Source organism: Gopherus evgoodei, chromosome 2, assembly GCF_007399415.2.
Source record: "Gopherus evgoodei ecotype Sinaloan lineage chromosome 2, rGopEvg1_v1.p, whole genome shotgun sequence".
Classification (NCBI taxonomy): Eukaryota; Metazoa; Chordata; order Testudines; family Testudinidae; genus Gopherus; species Gopherus evgoodei.
Genome location: NC_044323.1, coordinates 286,199,702 through 286,221,648, shown reverse-complemented (window position 1 = coordinate 286,221,648; position 21,947 = coordinate 286,199,702). Strand labels below are relative to the sequence as shown.

At 44.9% G+C, this 21,947-nt stretch overlaps 1 protein-coding gene across 1 annotated transcript in view; it reads left to right on the top strand.

The window, feature by feature from the left end:
* COL22A1 (collagen type XXII alpha 1 chain) overlaps positions 1–21,947 on the top strand; it is a 327,940-nt gene that overhangs the window by 176,861 nt on the left and 129,132 nt on the right. The window contains 4 exon segments of the mRNA XM_030553879.1: positions 7,509–7,562; positions 10,344–10,388; positions 16,730–16,783; positions 21,257–21,310. Of these exon segments, the coding sequence (XP_030409739.1) occupies positions 7,509–7,562; positions 10,344–10,388; positions 16,730–16,783; positions 21,257–21,310 (207 nt within the window).

Here is a 21,947-nt window from a genome sequence, read left to right as displayed (position 1 = left end):
ATGGTGGCTTCTGAGTAATGTCTCTGCCATTTCCTCTTCCTGGTGCTGAGCTCATCGTCCTCATTTGGAGTCTGCTCTGCATACGTAGCCTAGCCAAGCTGTGCATATTCCTTTCCCTAAGGACTCGGCCCTGGAGGATGCATAGCATTTCTGTGAGTTGCTTAGAACCCTCAGCAAACCTTGAGATCATGCAGCACCTCACAGGATCAAGTCCTTCTAGAAAAGAAGGTGCATAGCTTCATGGAGTGATGACAGAGAGGAGATATGAAAACTGTCTGCAGGTATTTGATAGGCATAAATGTTATTATTTATTTGTATGACCATAGCACGTAGGAGCAGGAGAGGAATTATTTAGGGTACTACAAGGGACACCGAGGACACTGTATTCAAATACTAAACGACAATTAAATGACATGGCTAGAAGTAGTAGGATGCAGTTGGGAAAGGGAACATTTCAGTTGGATAACTTCACAAATATGCTGGGTAAGGTGCATGAGTCTGAACCGTCTCTTAAGAGAGGTAATAGGAACCTCATTGTCTGAGTTATCTAACAGTAGACTAGACAAGGACCTAGAAACTATATTCTAGGGAACAATCCAACAGTGGCAAAGGGATACAGTAGCGGAGGGATGAGTCCCAGTCAGCCCCTTACATGGATAATGTTATACAAGGTGAAAAGCTGTATCCAGAAATTCACCCAGAAGAAAACGTTCAAAGTTGGTCTGCATAGGGTGGAGGATAACACGGTCACCACATAGGATCAGAGCGAGAGCCAGGGAAGTGTCATAGAAGCTGGACTCAGAACCACTCCCACTCCAAATAGTGGTGGTCAAATGCTTCAAGAGGCACCAGAGAAGAAAAGTAATTGAACGGCAGCCCTGGAGTGACTCTGGAGCTGTGCAGGAAACAACACCTAATAGAGGATGGTTTCAGTTCATTCCTGGTTATGGTCCTGGAGTTTTCCTGCTGCCCTATTCTTCCACCAGCACACTGTTACGCTGCAACGAATGGGACTACTTTGTATAAGTTTGGCAAACCTTTGCTCGCTCTTTGCATGTTTACCATCTCCCTCTGCTTTTCCCCCTGAAGTAACACTAGTCTTGAGTGACATTAGATTATACCAACCTGGGTGACATCCACAGCTGCAGCGAACTGGGACTCGGAAGATTTTGCATGTGTTCCTGGCTCTACCCCAGCCTTCTTGACTGACTGTGGACAAATTACTTCATCTTTAAAGTGTCTCTCCATCTCAGAAAAGATATCTTGGAATTGGAAAAGATGCAGAGAAGGGCAACAAAAATGATTAGAGCTATGGAACAGCTTCCATCTGAGGAGAGATTAGTAAGACTGGGACTTTTCAGTTTGGAAAACTGGACGACTAAGGATGGATAGGATAGACGTCTATAAAATCATGACTGGTGTGGAGAAAGTAAATAAGGAAGCGCTATTTATTCCTTTGCCTAACACAAGAACTAGGGGGCACAAAATGAAATTAATAGGCAGCAGGTTTAAAACAAACAAAGGGAAGTACTTCTTTACATAACTTACAGTCAACTTGTGGAACTCTTTGCCAGAAGATGCTGTGAAGGCCAAGAATATGACAGGGTTCAAAAAAGAACTAGATAAATTAGTGCAGCATAGATCCATCAATGGCTATTAGCCTGGCTATTAGCCAGGATGGGAAGAGATGCAAAACCATGCTCTGAAGTGTCCCTAGCCTGTGTTTTCCAGAAGTTGGGAATCGGTGACGGGATGGATCACTCCATGATTACCTATTCTGTTCATTCCACCTGAAGCACTGGCATTGGCTACTGTTGGAAGACAGGATACTGGGCTAGATGGACCATTGGTCTGACTGAGTATGGCCATTCTTCTTTTGTTCTTTCCTTGCCTCAGTTTCCCATCTGTAAAATGGGAATGACAGCACTCCTTTTCTCTCTCTCTCACACTCTTCTTCCCCCCATCTTATTTTTTTAGATTGAAGAGACTGTCTCTTAGAATCATAGAATATCAGGGTTGAGAGGGACCTCAGTAGGTCATCTAGTCCAATCCTGTGCTCAAAGCAGGACCAATCCCCAACTAAATCATCCCAGTCAGGGCTTTGTCAAGCCTGACCTTAAAAAATCTAAGGAAGGAGATTCTAGCACCTCCCTAGGTAAACCATTCCAGAGCTTCACCACCTTCCTAGTGAAAAAGTTTTTCCTAATATCTAACCTAAACCTCCCACACTGCAACTTGAGACCATTACTCCTTGTTCTGTCATCTGCTACCACTGAGAACAGTCTAGATCCATTCTTTTTGGAACCCCCTTTCAGGTAGTTGAAAGTAGCTATCAAATCCCTCCTCATTCTTCTCTTCTGCAGACTAAACAATCCCAGTTCCCTCAGCTTCACCCCATAAATCATGTGCTCCAGCCCCCTAATCATTTTGTTGCTCTCTGCTGGACTCTTTCCAATTTTTCCACATCCTTCTTCTAGTGGGGGGCCCAAAACTGGCCACAGTACTCCAGATGAGGCCTCACCAATGGCAAATAGAGGATAATGATCACATCCCTTGATCTGCTGGCAATGCTCCTACCTATACAGCCAAAATGCCATTAGCCTTCTTGGCAACAAGAGCACACTCTTGACTCATATCAAGCTTCTTGTCCACTGTAATCCTAGGTCCTTTTCTGCCGAACTGCTTCCTAGCCATTCGGTTCCTAGTCTGTAACAGTGAATGGGATTCTTCCATCCTAAGTGCAGGACTCTGCACTTGTCCTTGTTGAACCACATCAGGTTTCTTTTGGCCCAATCCTCTAATTTGTCTAGGTCCCTCTGTATGCTATCACTACACTCCAGCATATCTACCACTCCTTCAAGTTTAGTGTCATCTGTAAACTTGCTGAGACTGCAGTCCACGCCATCCTCCAGATCATTAATGAAGACATTGAACCAAACCGGCCCCAGGACCGACCCTTGGGGCACTCCGCTTGAAATCGGCTGCCAACTAGACATGGAGCCGTTGATCACTACCCATTGAGCCTGACGATCTAGCCAGCTTTCTATCCACCTTATAGTCCAATCATCCAGCCCACACTGCTTTAACTTGCTGGCAAAAATACTGTGGGAGACAGTATCAAAAGCTTTGCTAAAGTCAAGGAATAACCCGTCCACTGCTTTCCCCTCATCCACAGAGCCAGTTATCTCATCATACAAGGCAATTAGGTTAGTCAGGCTTGACTTGTCCTTGGTGAATCCATGCTGACTGTTTCTCATCATTTTCCTCTCCTTTAAGTGTTTCAAAACTGATTCCTTGAGGACCTGCTCCATGATTTTTCCAGGGACAGAGGTAAGGCTGATTGGCCTGTAGTTCTCTGGATCTTCCTCCTTCCCTTTTTTAAAGATGAGCACTACATTAGCCTTTTTCCAGTCATCCGGGACCTCCCCCGATCACCATGAGTTTTCAAATATAATGGCCAATGGCTCTGCAATTACATCTGCCAACTCCTTTAGCACCCTCGGATGCAGCGCATCCAGCCCCATGGACTTATGCTCATCCAGCTTTTCTAATTAGTCCTGAACCACTTCTTTCTCCACAGAGGGCTGGTCACCTCCTCCCCATCATGTGCTGCCCAGTGCAGTAGTCTGTGAGCTGACCTTGTTCATGAAGACAGAGGCAAAAAAAGCATTGAGTACATTAGCTTTTTCCACATCCTCTGTCAGTAGGTTACCTCCCCCATTCAGTAAGGGGCCCACACTTTCCTTGATCGCCTTCTTGTTCTTAACATACCTGAAGAAACTCTTCTTGTTACTCTTAACATCTCTCGCTAGCTGCAACTCCAAGTGTGATTTGGCCTTCGTGATTTCACTCCTGCTTGCCTGTGCAATATTTTTATACTCCTCTGTGGTCATTTGTCCAATCTTACACTTCTTGTAAGCTTCTTTTTTGTTTATGATCAGCAAGGATTTCACTGTTAAGCCAAGCTGGTCGCCTGCCATATTTACTATTTTTTCTACCCATTGGGATGGTTTGTTCCTGCAACCTCAATAAGGATTCTTTAAAATACAGCCAGCTCTCCTGGACTCCTTTCCACCTCATGTTATTCTCCCAGGGGATCCTGCCCGTCAGTTCCCTGAGGGAATCAAAGTCTGCTTTTCTAAAGTCCAGGGTCTGTATTCTGCTGCTCTCCTTTCTTCTTTGTGTCAGGATCCTGAACTCGACCATCTCATGGTCACTGCCACCCAGGTTCCCATCCACTTTTGCTTCCCCTTCTAATTCTTCCCTCTTTGTGAGCATCAGGTCAAGAAGGACTGTTAAGCCTCACCCCGGAGAGTTGGGGATTCCTCCAGCACTTGCACCAGGAAATTGTCCCCTACACTTTCCAAAACCTTCCTGGATTGTTTGTGCACTGCTGTATTGCTCTCCCAGCAGATATCGGACTGATTGAAGTCCTCCATGAGAACCAGGGCCCGTAATCTAGTAACTTCTGTGTTTGTTTATGTACAGTGCTTAGCCACAATGGGGCCCTGATCTGAGGAGGTCCTTTAGGTGATACTGCAACATAAATAATAATAACAACAAAGCAGTATGAATATGTCTGTATGTTCAATAGATGGAAATGCATATAGCGCTATGGGCTGGGAAGCATGGGTGTTTATGTGATGGCTACCATGGGCATGTACCATGTGTAGCTTAAATACATTCTGACAAAGTAATGGCAAGCATTCACTGTAGAGACGTGAGCTCTACCACCCAGCTCTCTCTCACCTGCCCGGATTAAATATAAAACAATCATCTCTTTTCATAGGGACTTTTATTTATGTTGCGTCCTTTGGCTGGATTTTGGGCTCTGCTGTGTTAAGAAGGAATCCCAGTTTTGTTGACTGTGCATTGAAATAGAAATTATTAATGGTTTAAAAAAAAAACCAAGCCATCTACTTACTATATTTATATATGAGCGTAGAGCCGGTAACTGGGATTATAAAGGAGGTGGCGTTGATAATTCTAAAGGTCGCGTCTCCTATTCCTGCTTTAATGATTGTTTTTTTGTCAGATCACTTATCTTTATTTAGCAGCACCTTTGTGGTGACGTTGAGATCTCCGGGTTCTGCTGCAGACTCGGAGGAGAGCTAACTGGGTCACAGCTCTTCCCAGGTTCAATCAGTCATCATTTGCCCCCAGCTAAGTAGGAGAAGCTCACAGACAACCATTCAGGCGCTATAGATGCATTTCAGGAAACTCAGTGAGCTGCTAAACTACTTGGCTGAGGGATTTTCCAGTCTCTGGCTTAGGGTCAATCTTATGCATTTATTTTTTCTGTTAAGGACAAAGTGAACAATTGTTGCAGACTTCAGTAACTGTACAGTGAAACTTCCCGGAGCACAGCTAATGGCACTACAGTCTTCTGGTAATAGTACTTCATCCGCAAAGGACTTAATCCCCCTCTGATAACTAAGGATGACAGTAACGAAATCCCCTCCGATATAAGAGCTAGGACTACCAATACAAATCTAATAGAAGCACCTTTTTGTTGTCGTAAAAAAATGTAAATGAGATTAGCTGCTTGCACTGCTTAGTGAGGTCTCATGGGGACATTCCTGCTGTACTTCTAGCTCAACTCCTTCCGTGTTACAAATGTTCTCCCTCATCCAATTTTGTGGGTAAATTTAGTCCTTGTCAGAATGAGGGGCTGATCTTGGTGGCTCGAGCCAGATATAATGCAAAGAGGGGCTGTCAAAGCTTCCGCCCACAAAACCCACCCTAGCCTTGACCTGGAATGCCTCCTGCTGTTCCAGTTCATGGCTTCTGATTCTATCAGATTCTGTGGTGGCTTTGGGGTGGGAAGAAACATCCACAGAAGAGGGGGAAGAGTCCCATTGACTGGGTGAGAGAAAGCAAACATAAGGTACCTCCTGTCCGCCTGAGGCCCCTCAATGGGGGGAGGAAGCCACACACACACTCGTCTGTCTGCATGAGCCCCTGCACCACAGTTTAGCAGCTGCATGAGGCCTCATAAATGTGCTTTACTCTATTTATAAACCTAGTCACAAGTTTGTACTACACTTTGTCTCCCTGGCTAGCACAGTTCCCAACCACAGTATGGCTGTGCTAATAAGTTCTTCTTTCTGTGAGTGGTCTAGGGCAAGGTTTCAGCTAATATTTTGGTGTTTTAAAATATAACTCCCCCTCTGGGCAAACTGAGCTATAGCCTCACTCCCCAAAATGGTGATTAGTACTTTGGGAGCAGAGTCCTGCTGTGTAATGTCCCTGCTAGAACCATGCTACTGAATGATGTTTTAACTTGCATGGTTCACACTGTGAGGCAAGCAGGACCTGCAGCACCACCAAGTACCTGGTCATTTGTATTTGAATCTTGGTCAGCAGCAGTGAACAAGTAGGTCCCCCTAGTCCACATCGCTTTATGTGGCCACACCCTGCATTTCCGCAGGCTTCTTGTAAGATCGGGGCCTTCCTGAACTAAAACTAACTAATTTTGATGGCTTCACTTTGCTGGAAATATCAGTAGCTGGAAATCGTCAGCTTGAAGGCTTGTTCTTTTCGAAGCTGAAGACTTATGAGTTAGGAAGGTCCAAAACTGGACTTAACATAAGGGAAACGAATGTCCATTGAACTAGCAACCAAATCAGTTGATCCAGCAGTGCAATCTCAAAACATTCAGGGCGCATTCACTGATGTGTGTGCCTGTTTTGCGTCGATGTGGTGGGTGGATTCCCCCTAGCAAAGAACATCACCTCCTGCACTGTCCCACCTGCAACCAGGTGTGTTATGGACACATCATGAGAGCTCGCTGCATTGGTTAGCCCTGTCTGGCAGATGGCACCAAAGAGACTTGGGGGGCAGAGTCATAACTGGCTCCCTTACCCCCACTCTGACATAAGTGCACCTAAGAACCTGGTCTTTCATTTATGAACTATGTATTGGAAAACACAAAGAGAGACTGATAACAAGTTTGAATCTCATCTGTCATTCTCCAGCCAAACATAAGAATACAAGGTGATGCCAGGAACTTGCTTGCATTGTATGTGTTTCTCTGAATTCTGGGGCTTGCTTATCACCAAGAACTGGCTTCTACTGTCAAACATGCTGCCTTTATGGGTGTGTGTCTTATTCATACTGTTTTCAGAATGACTCCACCTCGCCCAGCCAAGAAAGGGGGAAGTGCCAAATTCATGTAATTGGCCCAATTAGCAACAGCTGATACAGAAATCTGCAGATTTCAGTTTGTCTCTAAGTGGCAGGTCTGAAAACCAAGTGGTAAGACCACAAAGAGTTTGGTGTGACACCAGTGCTGGTGTCTGAACACTGGGAGCAAAGGGAAAAGTTTGAGCTTCATTGTGGGTGCATAGCTGGGAGTGGAAGAACACTCAAGGCATTTAGTACATATCCCCAGAGAAGCCAGCTCAGCATCTCACAGGAAGTGCCTGTTTAATTCCTGACTACGTTATTTATTGCTTTCTCTTTTGAATTAACCTCTTGTCTTTTTCAATGTTTTATTTCCTTCCCAGGGATCTGAGGGCCAGCCAGGTCCACCAGGAATTAAAGGCTATGTCGGAGCACCCGTAAGTCATGATTCTCTGGTTACATTTTATTAGCTAAACAATCCTTCAATCTATAAACTTCCCCCACATTTTCAATGTATTCTGCACAACTGACTCTTCCGTATGACAATCTAGAGATGCCTGACTTCTTAACTACATTCCCACAGTGAAACGTCCGTGACTTCTGGGGAATTACTTCTGACTTATGCCAGGTGTGTGTAAGATTGGCATCAGGCCTGCAGAGACTGGTATTTAGGAATTACTAGGAAACCTAACATTTTGGATGGGTTGCTTTGAGCTAGCTTGTGTGCCCCTGTGTAGCAATAGTCACACTGCAATGTTATAATGTTGTGTCTTGTTATGCAACATTAGTACATTGCTTCACAATTGGGTCACAACACAATGCTATGTGACCTCATGACGTAATGATGTTTTGAGAAAGCTATTTTGGAACCCTTTAGAGACCTGTTTATTGGACTTGTAGGACATGGGATTACCCTGTGGAATTTGCATCAAGCCTCAGAAAACTGGAACAGGTATCCAATTTGCAACCTAGCCTCCTGGACCCACCTTAGCAATTATGTGGGCACTGTACAGGCTCACCCAAGGGTACTATGGGGTGTAGTGACTTGACTGTTTGTGCCGCAGGGTTACCCTGTTGTATGCCAGTCCTGCTAATGCCTTACAAGGCTCCCTGTACTGGTTGACTTGTTCCTTTATAACTCACCAGATAGAGGCCTGTGTTTTCGGAGAAGGTTGTGAATTTTCTTCTCTGTCATGTATAATGTTTACCTGACAGCTGTGAGCCTCCTGGGTCGAAAACCAATGAAAGTAAACAGAGAATCTGGTTGTTTGCCTAGGCCTGGCTGTGGATCAATACGGTATCACTACCTAACTGTCTGAAAAGTAAAGTGGTACCCGCCTAAATTGTCTTTTGAGCTGCAAACAGGCGCAGCAGCTCCTGGGCAGATCCCAGCAAAGTGTTAATAGTGCAGCAGGCAAATTTGAAGAAAGTCAGGAGAATGTTTTGCTCCTGCCTCTTGAACCGCCCTTTTCCACAAGGAGGACAGCTCTGCAGTGCAGTACATGCGATGTTGCTCATAATCTGTTAGTAATGACCCCATTCGTTTTCATCATCAAGCTGGCATTTGGTGCGTGTGGTTAGAGCGGAGCAGGGCTAGAATCATATGCTCTGATGCCCGAGCAGGCCCCAAGGTACTAATGCACCAGAGTGGAGTCATCTTTTTTTAACCTCTTCCACTCTGCTTTGAGAAGTGGCCAGGTAGGACTTTGCTTTCTAGAACAGGATACTGCAGAGTTCATTTTTGCTCCTTCTGTTTGTCTCTCTCCGTGAACTCAACTAACAGCATCTGCTGTACCTAAGATAAAATTAAAAGAGGTATATGAATCCACGTGCTACAGGGCACCACATGAGTCCAGGAGGAAACATCTCCACCAGCACACACAATTAGGTGCATCACGGTGCCTGAGATAGATTGTGGATTGTTTGAAATCATTTGGCATTGGCCACTAGACATGAGGTGGGATGGTCAGTTTCCTTCTGCTCCGGTAATTCTTAAGACTCAGAAGGCTTTTGTGACCTCACATCTGGTATAACTCCATGGTAAGATAGAGTACATTTGGAGGTGCCTCAGGTCTCATGAATGAAAGGCATTTGGAGGGGACACTCCAGGACTTAGTGATTCTACACTGACACACTAAAGATGAGCCCTGACAATTATACCTCTCCATATCCCTGATGATAAGCTGATGAGAAGACCTGGATAAGCTTTGAAAGGGAACCCCAAGGAGAACTCAAGTGCATTACATCTGCCTGATTTTCTCCCAAGCATGTTTGCACATGTTAAACTCCTGGAAAGGCATGGGAAGGGAGGAAAGGAGAGAGAAATCAGAGATTGTGTAATGGAATGTCAAGTGTGCAATGCAGACACATAACTTTATCCCAAGAGAGAATAGCAGATTTTTCCAGCTGGGCAGTTTGATCACAAATATACTGTCAGACCTGGACAGGCTTGTCCAGCGTTTGATTGCACTCAAGTATGGCCTGAAATCATGACAGCATCTAACCTGTCCTCTGGACCAAACAAACCTGGGCAGGCAGTTCTCATTAATTTTCAGCTCAGCCAGATGCACTGTAACATGGAGATGAGTGAAGTATTAAAATATGAATTCACCAGAGTGTAAAACATTTCACACACAAGCAATTCTTGATGGGTCACCTTCAACTGAGTGTGCATGTCTTGTTGCCGCAGGGTTACCCTGTTGTATGCTCAGTTGCTACAAAAGAAGTAAACTGCACCTACAATACAATGGGGCTATTCACAGGAAAGGTTAAATCTCTCCCCCCTCCTTTGTTTGATCACTTATAGGTTTGTCAGCAATGTTATGCATGTAAAGTGCTGCCGCCCAGTTATCAGAGACACAGCAAACCCTACTGCTTCCAAGTTAATTGAAAAGCTCTGGGCTGCACTCTGTGCCCGAATTAGCTTCAGTGGAATGTCACTCACTCACAGGGCTGAGCTTGGCCCTGTTGGGTTGGGATTATTCAACAGCTGTCAATACTCAGTGATACCTGCTACTGTACCTACTGCATTCTCCTTACCCACGGTTTCTTGCACCACATTGATGTGACATCCTTGCTTGTTTACAGGGCAGATTTTTCCAGGAATGTTGTCCTTTACTGCTATAGGGTCAGTGACTAATCTGGCTCCTTCTCTGAGGAGGGGAATGTGGACCATGCTGGATGAAGATTTGTAATTTCCCATTCCTTTTCATTTTTAGGGTCTGCAGGGAGAAAGAGGAGAAAAGGGAACACGAGGAGACAAGGTATCACTATAGCATGTCAGAGCCACTGCCTAGGAAAGTACCCCGGACACTGAGGTTTACAGCCCCTCCTCGTACTTCCTGGCACACAGCTGTGAGCTGGAGTGACCTCTTATGGGGGTGAAACGGGAGTACAGAATCCCAGCCTGTTCATGCCCTGAATCTCTCTGCTAAGAATGCCAACAAAGGTGTCACTTGGAGTGGCAGCTGGGGCGGGTGCTCCTGTGATGTGTTCACATGGGGTACCACCCACCTAATAATGACCTTGGGATGCTTCTGACCAGAGCTGACTCTGGTAACCTAAAGATAAAGGGATCGCCATCCGATTACCAGCTCCTTGAACCGCCCAGCTTTCTATATCCCTTTATTTTGTCTCATCACGACAAACACAAGCTTACATGGGTTGCCGGCTTTGCTATCAGGTAAGGAGTCAGGATTTCGTGTGTGTGTGAATCAGCTGCTGTCCCAGTCCAGGGTTCCAGAAAAGTGGAATCAGTTTCAAGTGCTTTGCTCCAGGCCTTTTGTATTGGTGAATTTCCTTCTAGTTCAGGTCCGGTGCAGGGCACTCAGCTGAGTCTAATTGTGCTGAGGTGACTGACTGAAGGACTCAGGCTCTTCTGGAGCCGTCGCATTCATCGAGTAGTGTCTTTGTTACACTCTGCCACCAAAAATAAATGCAGAATCCACAGTCCTCGTCCACCTCTGAGGTGCGCACAATGGAACTCAGGAGGCTGGGCTGCTAAGGTGGCTTTGAGCTCTTTTTAACCAGGGTTAGCTGCAGGTCACTGCCCTAGTGTAATTTAAATCTGTGGCTGCTCCAATATATAAGTGGCTGTCAGTGCAGCAGCTAGAAATTGATGGGGTGCAGAGATTCCCTGGCTGGTAACTACTAATATCCCCATTTTATGGATGGGAGGCTAAGTGGCTGGGATGAGAAACCAGTACTGCTTAGCTCCTAAGCCTGTGTCCAGAGCTCCCTGATGTCTCTGTATTGGAGTAGCATAGCCATTCAATAAGGGTGGACATGTCCTGTAATTTGCCCCATGCATACCTGTCACATTACGACACAGAAGCCATTAAGGCATGGCTGTTCAAGCTAGTGCTGAGGTAAGGAGTTGCCAGTCCATTAGACATGTGGGGTGCAGAGAATAGCAAGGGGATGGGTGCCAGTCAATTCTGGGAGTTTGGCAAGACCTTTTTCTGTTAGCTGGGGAGTTTGACCAATGTCTAAGCTCCCTCTACTGATAGCCAGCTGTAGATGCATTAGTAGAGAGTCATCGGTAGAGCAGCACACACACACACACAAACACAAAATGGGGGGAGGGATAGTTGACTCATTAAAAATGCAATTTCAGTTGAACTTGTCAAATAAAAAAGAGGGTAACATTTCCCAGAAGTTGAAACATTCAGTTTAGACATTTATGAAACTAAACATGTTGACTTTTCATTTGAAATAATGGTTTATTTTGAAATTTAACTAGATTTAACTACACAAAAAAGGGTTTTTAAAACACTCTCAAATGGCCCCTGAACCCTCCCAAAAAATCAGTTGTTGGCCCAGTTCTGGTCGTGAGTCCCCAATCCAGCCTGATTCCCAATTCTCTCTCTTCCCCTATTGACCAGTGCTCTGTTCCCAACATCCATGTGGTTGTTTATCATAAAGTTGCCGTTATTCCCTTTCATTTGTTCTGTATTCACCATTGCAACTGGGCGCATGCCCATTGTCATGGAATCATCCTCATGCCTTCGCCCCCGGAGTTCAGACCAGAGGACATGTGTTGTGTCTAGCCATTCCATCAGCCCCTTTTCCTGAGACAGTATTGTCTGGTCTGTGGGGGTGTTGGCTCCCTTAAGAACATGGATAATTCCCACATCACTCGGGTGAGGAGGAGGGATGGAGCTGTGAGGGGGCAGGGAACTGATGAACTAGAAAGGAATTAAAATGAGAAACAAGTGAATTGGGTTTTGTTTCATTCTGAGGGATTTGCACAATTAAACCTTCTTTCTTTCCCTCCTGGCCCATGCATAAGAGCCAAGATCTCTGCTATAACAATTGTGCATTTACAGTGCATGGATACTGCACTCAGGACATTTATACCCCTTGTTTTAATTTCTACCATTTGGAACCACTGGGAAAGTAGTGGGCGTTAACAGCCGGGCCAAAGATCTCTCCCTGTCTGCTTTTCCGTCTGCAACCGCTTATGGCTTCTGAGAAATCTGAATCTAAATATTTGCCTCTTACAACACCATTGTTAAAGCATTAACAAAAATCACTTATGCTTCTCCCAGCCTAAAGAATATAGGATTTGTTATATTAAAGAAGAGCATTGATTTCTATATTGAATATTGGTCCATCAAACCATTATCCTGATGCTTGAGAGTAAGATGAAATCTCCCACAAGGCTCTTATGTCACTATACACTGAGAGCACCTTAAATCAAAGTACTGAGACTTTATGGTGCAGTGCATAACTTTGAGACGTATTGATCATGTCTGAACTTGAGGAGGGCCAGCATACAGCAATGATTAAACTTCCAAAGTTCTGTCGCAGCATGCAGCAGGCTCATGTAAAATCTGGGATGAATTCTCTAAGGTAATGGTAATCCAAAATCCAGGTCAGAAATCTGGAAGAGATTTCCCTGGAATATTGATTCCAGCTTGAAACCTGTAGTGATAGTTTATACACAGGAACACAAGATTGATAGAACCATTAATTGAGCATAATATGATTGTCATACAGAGCTGACCAGAAAACTGAGACATTTAAAAATATTTCAGTTGGGAACTTTTGATTTAGAAATTCACCTTTCAAATTTTTCCCATTGGGAAACTGTAGTTTTTTTGGGGGGAAGTGTCCCACCACCCATCATCACTTCCCCAGATTTTTTGCTTTTTCCCAAGTGAGAAAAAAAAAGTATAGAAAAGTGTGGAGGAAAATAAAACTTTATCCTTAAAAGTGAAATATCACTTTCTCTCAGAAAGTAATACTCCAATATTTTTGTTATTGTTCTCCAAGTAATAGAAATTGGAAATTAGTAACAAAGTATTAGAAAATGGGCTATCACCCACTTTCTCACTCTTTTTGACCATTTTTCACCTGGCAAGAGTTGGAAGACTGAAGGTAAAGAGAAAAAAAACTTGATTATCTTCATTGATCATTCCTTCAGCCCAGGTATAGATTGCACTGATCACATATCTTCCATTCTTCTCATATCCTGGCCTTCCTTCTCCATGTGTGGCCATGTCTTTTCATGATAAAATCTTCCTATCTCTTTAGAGGTCGACCGAGTGTTGTTTCAATGTTTGGTGGCAGTGGCAGTCCATCGTTTGTCAGTGAGCCTTGCTGTATACCCGGTCCATCACATTTTACTATGCCTACTCTCAGCGAAGACATCTTGCACTCCACTCCGCTGTCTGATCACTTCATTGGGGACTCAGTCACGGATTGAAATTCCCAAATTCTTCTTTCCATTGCCCTCGCCGTGACAGACAGTTGCTGCTCCTCTGTCTTTGTCAGCACCATGTTTCGCTGCCGTACAACATTGCTGGCAGTACTGTTGAGTTGAAGAGGCTGGCGCGTGTTGCCTTGTTGATTTTTCCTTGGAGGACATCCTTTATAGAATTGAATACACACCAACCTGCTTTCTTTCTTTGTGAGAGTTCACCTTCCTAATTGTGGCGCATGTTAATTTCTTGGCCCAAATAGACAGATTGCTCAACTGCTTCTCTTTGTTCTCTCTTGATTGTTATTTGGGCTTTTGGCATGGTATTAGACTGCATATATTTAATTTTGGAGCGGTTAATTTTCAGTCTGACTTGGCTGCTTTTTGTGTTGAGTTCTTGCAGCATTTTCTGTAGGTTGATAGTATTTTTGGCAATCAACACAATATCATCCGTGAATCTGAGATGGTTTCACTGCTCTCCGTTGACATTGATTCCACCCTTTCAGTTCATCTGCCTCATTACCATTTCGAGGCAGACTGTGAAGTGTTTCAGTGAAACTGTGTCTATTTGTTTCACCCCTTTCTTAATTGGGATGCAAAGGGGAGTATCAAATAAAGTTATATCTGTGGTGCAGTCAGAATTTGATAGCTTGATATAGTTTGTGTCAATGCCCTGCTGTGCAGAGCTTTCAACACTGCATTGATCTCTACGCTGTTGAACACTTTTTCATAGTCAACAAAGGCAATACATAAAGGGAATTTCTATTCCCCTGAGTGTTCCAATAGCTAGTTCATAGGGAAGATATGGTCCATTCCTCTGGAAGCCTGCCTGCTCTCTCAGCTGCTGCTTGTCCAGACTCTGAGAGAATTGGTTTGTCATTATTTTGGTGAACAGCTTGTAGACATGTGAGAGCAGGCATATTGGACGATAGTTCTTTAGATCTTCACGATCGCGCTTCTTGTACAGCAGAATGGTGTTGGACTCCTTCCAGCTAGATGGTATCTTCTGCATTTCCAAGTAACAACTAAACCTCTGAGCAAGGGTTTCCCAGAGGTCTTGGACTCCAGCTCTTATCATTTTGATTGTCAGTCCATCTTTACCACAACAAAACACAATTTTGAAGTGGAAAATTCAAAAGAAGTGCCTTTTGTCCTCTGATTTTCATTTAGGGGGGAAAAAAAGAAAAATCAGCTTTTCCCAAAAAATCTGTTATTTTGGAAAATGAAACATTTCACCAACAGTGAGCATTTTCATTTCAGCTGAAAGCCGATCTTATGACAAAAACAAAAATAATTTGAGCTGGAAAATTTTCAACCAGGTCTTGCGTCATATCATTATTCAGCCTTCTTTTTGTGTGCCCTTCTTCCTCTGGCAATGAATCCATCTTATGAGGTCCACTGATGTGACAGATACACCAAAAAAGATGCTAGGGAGGATGCAGTGCTCTGCTGATCAGCAGTCTGTAAAGTTGTGATGTCTCAAACTGTCTACACTGCAGAATACAAAGAGTTTAATTCAGGCAGAGTGGGGTGTGTGTGTGTGCATGTGTGTGTGTGTGTAAAACTGGACTGAGGCAAGCTCATAATTACAATAGCTAAAGATTGGGAAGTCCCTCCCTCAGGCTGCTATAGTACATAATGTGCAGAGCAATGTAATGTCAGTCCTGCAGCTTCTCAGAACGAAACAGCATTTCTGATGCAAGATTTATAGACATTCTTTAAAAAAAAAACTACCCATCAATTAATTGATTTGTAAATCCATTTTCAGTATGCTAAAGCCATCACACACACACTCTCTCTCCCTGTTAAATCAGGTATTTAAATCTAATGCTATAAGTACTGGTTTACCGATAATAGCTTTGGTGAAACATTTATATGATGAGGCATTAATCACAACTGAGATTCATAAAGCTTTTTTTTGTTGTTATAAGCAAAACTCTAAATAATATTTAGTTACAAAGAGCTCCCTCTAGTGATAGACTTTGTTTATGAACAAAATCTGTTAGGATTAATCCTAATCATTGTATTTCTACTACAGTGGTGTTCAGATCAGGGCCCCGTTGTGCTAGGTGCTGAACACACACCTAGTAAGAGACAGTCCCAGCGTCAAAGAGCTTACAAACTAAACAGATAAGACAGACAAAGGGTGGGAGGAGGGAAGTACAGTTATTCCCATTTTGCAGATGAGAAACTGAGGCACATAGAGATTAAAGTCATATGGGAAGTCTGTGGGAGAGGCAGGAATTGAACCCAGATCTCCTGAATCTGTCTTCTGCCTCTGCCCCAAGGCCATCCTTTTGAGAGCCTCAGATCAAAAGAGCCATATTACAAATGCAAAGTATTATTACTAGGGTCAGCCCTGAAAATCTTAATTAGTCCTTACTCAAGTACCTCTGTCATTTCCCTCAGTGGGGATTTTTACTGCATAAGGATTGCAGGGCTTGGAACAGAAAACAGCTAAGACAAAATTTTGGTTGAGAAATGGATTGGGTTGTGTGATAAATTCCTAGTAACAGCACTTGGGAGACAGGAGAAAGGAGTTCTGACTGACCAGCCTTATTCCTGTGCAGTGATGCTTCTTCCAGTTCTGTGCAGTGATGCTTCTTCCAGTTCATGAAAAAAAGGTGGTATAAAATCTAAGAATTACAGAAATCAGAAATGGAAAATATGTACTGGGTTGTCTGACGACTACCCAGTTCACCTCCTTGCTATATATATGCCCTCCCATGCCCTTTCTGCAGGAGAGTATTTCCCAGACTAACAGACTTTGATCACTTTTCAAGTTCTCAGCTCCACAGGTGAGTAGCACAGAAGGTTATACAGACTGAGATGTCTCTTGCAAAATAGTGATGTAAACAATTTTAACTAGAAGTTATCTTTTTCTCTCTCCTTTTTTCCTAGGGAGAACGAGGTCTTGATGGTCTCCCTGGGAAGCCAGGTGCAGAGGGGAAACAGGTATGGAGTGAATATTTGGGAGCAAGAGACTATTCTTCAAGCTAGGCGTTAATGAACAGTGAATGGGAAGGTGGCTGCTGAAATGGGACTTACACCAGACAGCTGACGTATTGTAACTGTAGGAGAAGGTGGGCATCTTAGAAAATCATTAAGATCTTTTTGAGCACCCAGTTCTAGTGGGACCGGGCCCTACACCAAGCAGCCTTGTTCTACCCTGACCAATCTCTCGTCAACCAAGGAGCGCTGTGCTCCTAGTGTGGGGAGTAGAACCACCATATGATTATTTTTAAAGGATGAACTGTGTGTGGTAACGCGGTTATGGAGGAAAATATTTTATTGACTTCCAAACATTAGAACATTCAAAGGCCAGGAGATGGCAATGTGACCCCTCAAGACCTGCTGTTACAGCCTTAGTACACGCAAAGCAGTCTATCTCATAGAACTGGAAGGGACCCCCAAGAGTCATTGAGTTCAGCCCCCTGCCGTCACTGAGTATTGATTTTGCCCCAGATCGCTAAGTGGCCCCCTCAAGGATTGAATTTACACCCCTGGGTTTAGCAGGCCAACGCTTAAACCACTGAGCTATCCCTCTCTGACTATGTCCCTGTCTCTAGCCTCCAGACCCTTCTTCCCCCAAGGAAACTAATCATTAATGTCACCTTGTGCTTCAGCAGCTATGTGGAGATACTTACAGATCTGAAGCATTTCCCTAGCACTTGAGTCAAACCTGTCAGCAAATCTTTAGTGCCCTTTTAAAATGGGATTTCAGAAGAGATACTGTGCTTATTTGCACTGGATGTAAGAGAGCTGATACCAAAGGGAATGTGTGCTCTTGCAGAATTAATGACAGGCTCGATGGTGGAACTCAAATGTAAGTTATGTGGCTAATTTTGTACTCACCATGCTGCAGCATGGTTCCCTTGTTCCTACATCTGTGTTTATTAAAATTAACCCTCAGGTTTCTTTTTCCATTGCCTCGCACCTTGTGTAGTCATGTCTCCCTGTGCAAAGGGAATGTGAAACAGTGCCAATTGGACGGGATGGAATGAGTTTACCACTTACCCTGTACACAAAGGGACAGGCAATGGAGAATCTGGCCATCAAGTCCTTTTGGTCTTGCAGTCTAGTCTCCCTGTGCCCTATGCTGATATGTACTTTCTTATGCAATAGTACTCCTCTGAGTTCTTTCCCTGTTTCCCTGTTGCAATAATGTTCAGTACTCTGCTTACAACTAGATCAGTTCCAGAGGTAACACAGGGGCTGTTACGTCAATAGATTCTTGTTTGTGCGTTAATTGTTTTGATTTTGAGCTTTAAGTAACAATGCAAGTTATGTACAACAAATATGGAAATTCACTAAACATGGTAGGATAGAAAAACTGCTACATCTTAATAACTTACAAATCAGAGTGGGGTGCCCTGGCCGTTGGAGTTACGGTTTTCAAAGAGAGGGAACCATGTTTCACTATATGGTTACATTTTCTGGTTTGGGTTGTAATAAGCGAGTTTTTCCATCACCAGCTTCCAAACATGGTTAACCAAGATGGTAGCCTTAGAGAGGGTCTTTTTCCTTCCATTGACTGGTAACAGAACATCCAGTTGCTGCTAATTAGATAGGCACTCATTACTTTAAATATTTGTACTAAAATAGCATTTGTGGGTCTATCACAGAATATACTTACTGGCAGGGCACCTCCTCCTGGCTGCTTTGAGAATTTGCTCCATCCAGGTCTGAAACCCCCTTCCTGTATTTCACTCTTGCTGCAGCCCCTCTCACTCTCTGGGACTCAGCACGCTCCCTCTGGGTGACTTGGCCCTGCAGCCAGGTCGCTCTATGTGTTTCCACTTCCAGGGTAGCAAATTCTCTCCAGACCAACTGGCCAGCTGCCTTTCCAGGCTGTCCTCTAGTCTAAGGCTATGCCACATTCACAGGGGCAGGAGGGGAACCTGGGCCTGCCCACTACTCCTGGTCCCAGCACAGGCAGTGTCTGTCCAGCAGCCACGGTCTGTTTATGCCCAGACCTCACTGCGATTTCCCTGTGCTCCCTCCTACTTCCCTTTTCTTTCTCAGCGTTCTGGCCCACCCATGGGGTCCAGTTCAAGCTCCCAACTCCCAGGGAAAGACTACAGCCTACTTCCCCTGCAGCCTCTTCTGGTCTCAGCTTCCCAGCTTTATACCAGCCCAGCCTACACCAGCTCATCTGAGTTTCATCTTCCTTTATCCAGCCTAGTTCTCCCCCAGGTGCAGCCTACTAGGTTCATTGGCCCCTTCCAAGTTACCTTAATCGCTTCAGGTGCGATGTAGAGTGAGCACCCCTTCACAAGGTCCCACTGAGATTGGGATTGCCTTATGCTAGACTCTGTACATATAGCGAGAAGCAGTGCCTGCCCCCCAAAGAGCTTATGGTTTATATAGACAAGACACATAAAGGATGGGAGATGAAACAGAGTCCCACAGAGGTGAAGGGACAGGACTAGATGACCTCTCAAGGTCCCTCCTAGTCCTATGTTTCTGTGACATGCCCAAGGTCAGCAGGTCAGTGACAGTGCTGGGCCTTGAAAACTGTTGGTGCAAATCACTGCAGAGCAGGCAAGCTAACCTCCAAGTGTCCAGGAGCTTCATAAAGCATTTTGCCTCTTCAAGGTAGCGTGCCTCCTGGTGCTCTGTGCTGCCTGCCACCGTGGCCGTGTGCAGTGGGACGCTGGTGCAGTCAAGCCTGTTTGATCGAATGAGCTTTGAATATATTTATATTAATGATTGCACCGGGCCCAAAGTTCTGGAGCGATGCAATGCATAAATTGAAAATGTATCTGATCTGAACATGCATTAATTCCTTAGTGAAACGTTCTGTCTCAGTGCACTGTTCAGTATTGCAGGCACGATGCAGCCAGAATTTTGAACACTGGAAAGCAGAGAAGACAGACTAGGGAGCTTTCCCCCACTGCGTGGGCATCTGTGTTCTTGACATATTATCTGCAGGTGAATGACTTGCCTGCATCCCCTACACCTAAATTCTTCAAGTTACTTAGCAATTTGGTTCTGTCAGCCTGTGTTTGTACTTCCCTTCCAGTTACAGTGTCATCAGCAGACTTAACCATGGTTGAATGTACTCTTTCCACTCTATGGAATAGTATGGTTCCCAGGCCATAGCTCTGTTCTGCTCCCCCTTGAGAGCTCAGACCGTTACCTCAACCAGTTTTTAACCTGGGCTATGGTGTTTTTTATTTTTATTTAGTTACTGTATAGACAGTAGTGTTAGAAGAGTCGGACATGACACCTCACTGGGATCCCAATGTACTGTGTCTGCTATACCCATTAAATTATTTACAGAACTAGTTAACATTTCCAGCTACACTGGTTGGATTGAGAAATTGCGATGTCATAGTAGGGCAGAAGCTGATCATTAGCTTCTCCTAGGGAGAGATTTCTCTCTGTGATAGGGTTGCAGAACTGGTGCATTCTGGGGCTTCTCTACCCGCTTTGGGTCTGGGCCGCCAGCAGACAGGCAAATCCTTATCCCCGTGCATAGGCTGGGCATGTGGGCCAGTCAGGACTGGAATCAGGAAACCCTCCCCCTTTCCCCAAGACCAGCCTAACTGCTGAAGCAGCTGCTGCTGCCTCATCATGGCTGCAGCAGCCCCCCTCTGTTTGCAGGGCAGAGGGAAGTGGCTTACAGATCCACTGCTCCAGCCTCCCCCTCGTTCCCCTCCCCACAGAGCAGGACAGAACAGAAGGAGCCCTTCCTGTTGTACCTGTTCCTGCCAGCCTCCTCTTTCATAGTCCAGTGCAGTAGGGGCTCGCTAATTCCATTAGTTAAACGCACTCGTGGTACCTTATCATTGCTCCTGTGCTGCAGGCTGAATTCCCATGGGGGTGGGTATTTAGTCCCAGAAACTGGATCCCAGACAATTCAGATTGATGATCTGCTCCATTCCCCTGTCAGAGGACATTTAACCAAAGCCTTTTTCTGCACAAAATTACCTCCTTTGGTTTTATTCAGATTAACAGGGATTTTTTTTTTAGTTTCACCGTATTGCATTAGTCTTGGATGAGTCACCAAGACCTTGAGGGGATATGTAGACTGCCCTGAGTCTCAGAGCCTGGGTCAATTGACTCAGGCTTGCAGGGCTCGGGCTGTGAGACTAAAACTGGCAGTGTAGACATTAAAGCTCAGGCTGGAGCCCGGGCTCTGAGACCCACCCCACTTTTATGTCTCCGAGCCGAGACTCCAGGCCAAGCTCGAATGTGCACACTGCAATTATGAGCCCCACCGCCTGAGCCCCACAAGTCAACCTAGGCCAGCTGCGGCCGTGCCTATGGGTCTTTGATTGCCGTGTAGATGTATCCCGAGTCACTAGACAGCTACAGGCCATGCCCTGGCAAAATTATTCTAGTGCTAAGTTAAAGGCTGGATTAAAGGTTCTGTGTCTCTTCTGCACTGCAAATCATACTATGTTGTTAATCTATTTTCAGGGCATTAAGGGCAGCACAGGCCCACCAGGTGCCAGTGGACCCAGAGGAGAAAAGGTGAGCTGGGCAAGTGCCCAAGGAGCACTTTGAAAGGCAAACTCATTTCATTTTGATTAAACTCTCCTAGAAAGGGCAGTGCTGCTGGTTATTCCCATGGGTCTCAGGTGCAGCTAGCAAGTTGCTGAATCATTCTGAGAACTGACAGATGAAGCCCTGGGGCCTGATTTTGCTCTCTCACTAGGATAGATCTGAGTAACTCCACTGAAGTAAACAGAGTTAACCCTCCTTCAAAATTTGATGTAAATGCCTGCTCTCCTGGAAGCCAGTATGCCTCAGTGGGAGCAAGAGCTGATCCTAAGTGAAAACAGAATCAAGTCCATGAATGTGTTTCTAGAATTTCCTGGAAATGGGGAGATCAACCAGCTCTTTGGTTAGATACGTTGCTGGGAGAGGTTTTGAGTGGTGGAGGGATGTGTATATTTGGGGCAGCATGACTAGCAGAAGGTATTGTCTGTGATTAATACAGTAGAAGTTGTGCTATCCAGCACTTTACAAGCTGAAAAGCTCTAGAAACTGGCATTTCAGGGTGTTGGATAGGGCCACGCTCATCGTGGGCGGCTCCCCGCAAGCGGCGACATCCCTGCTGCTCCTAGGAAGAGGAACGGCCACAGGGGCTCTGTGCGCTGCACCTGCC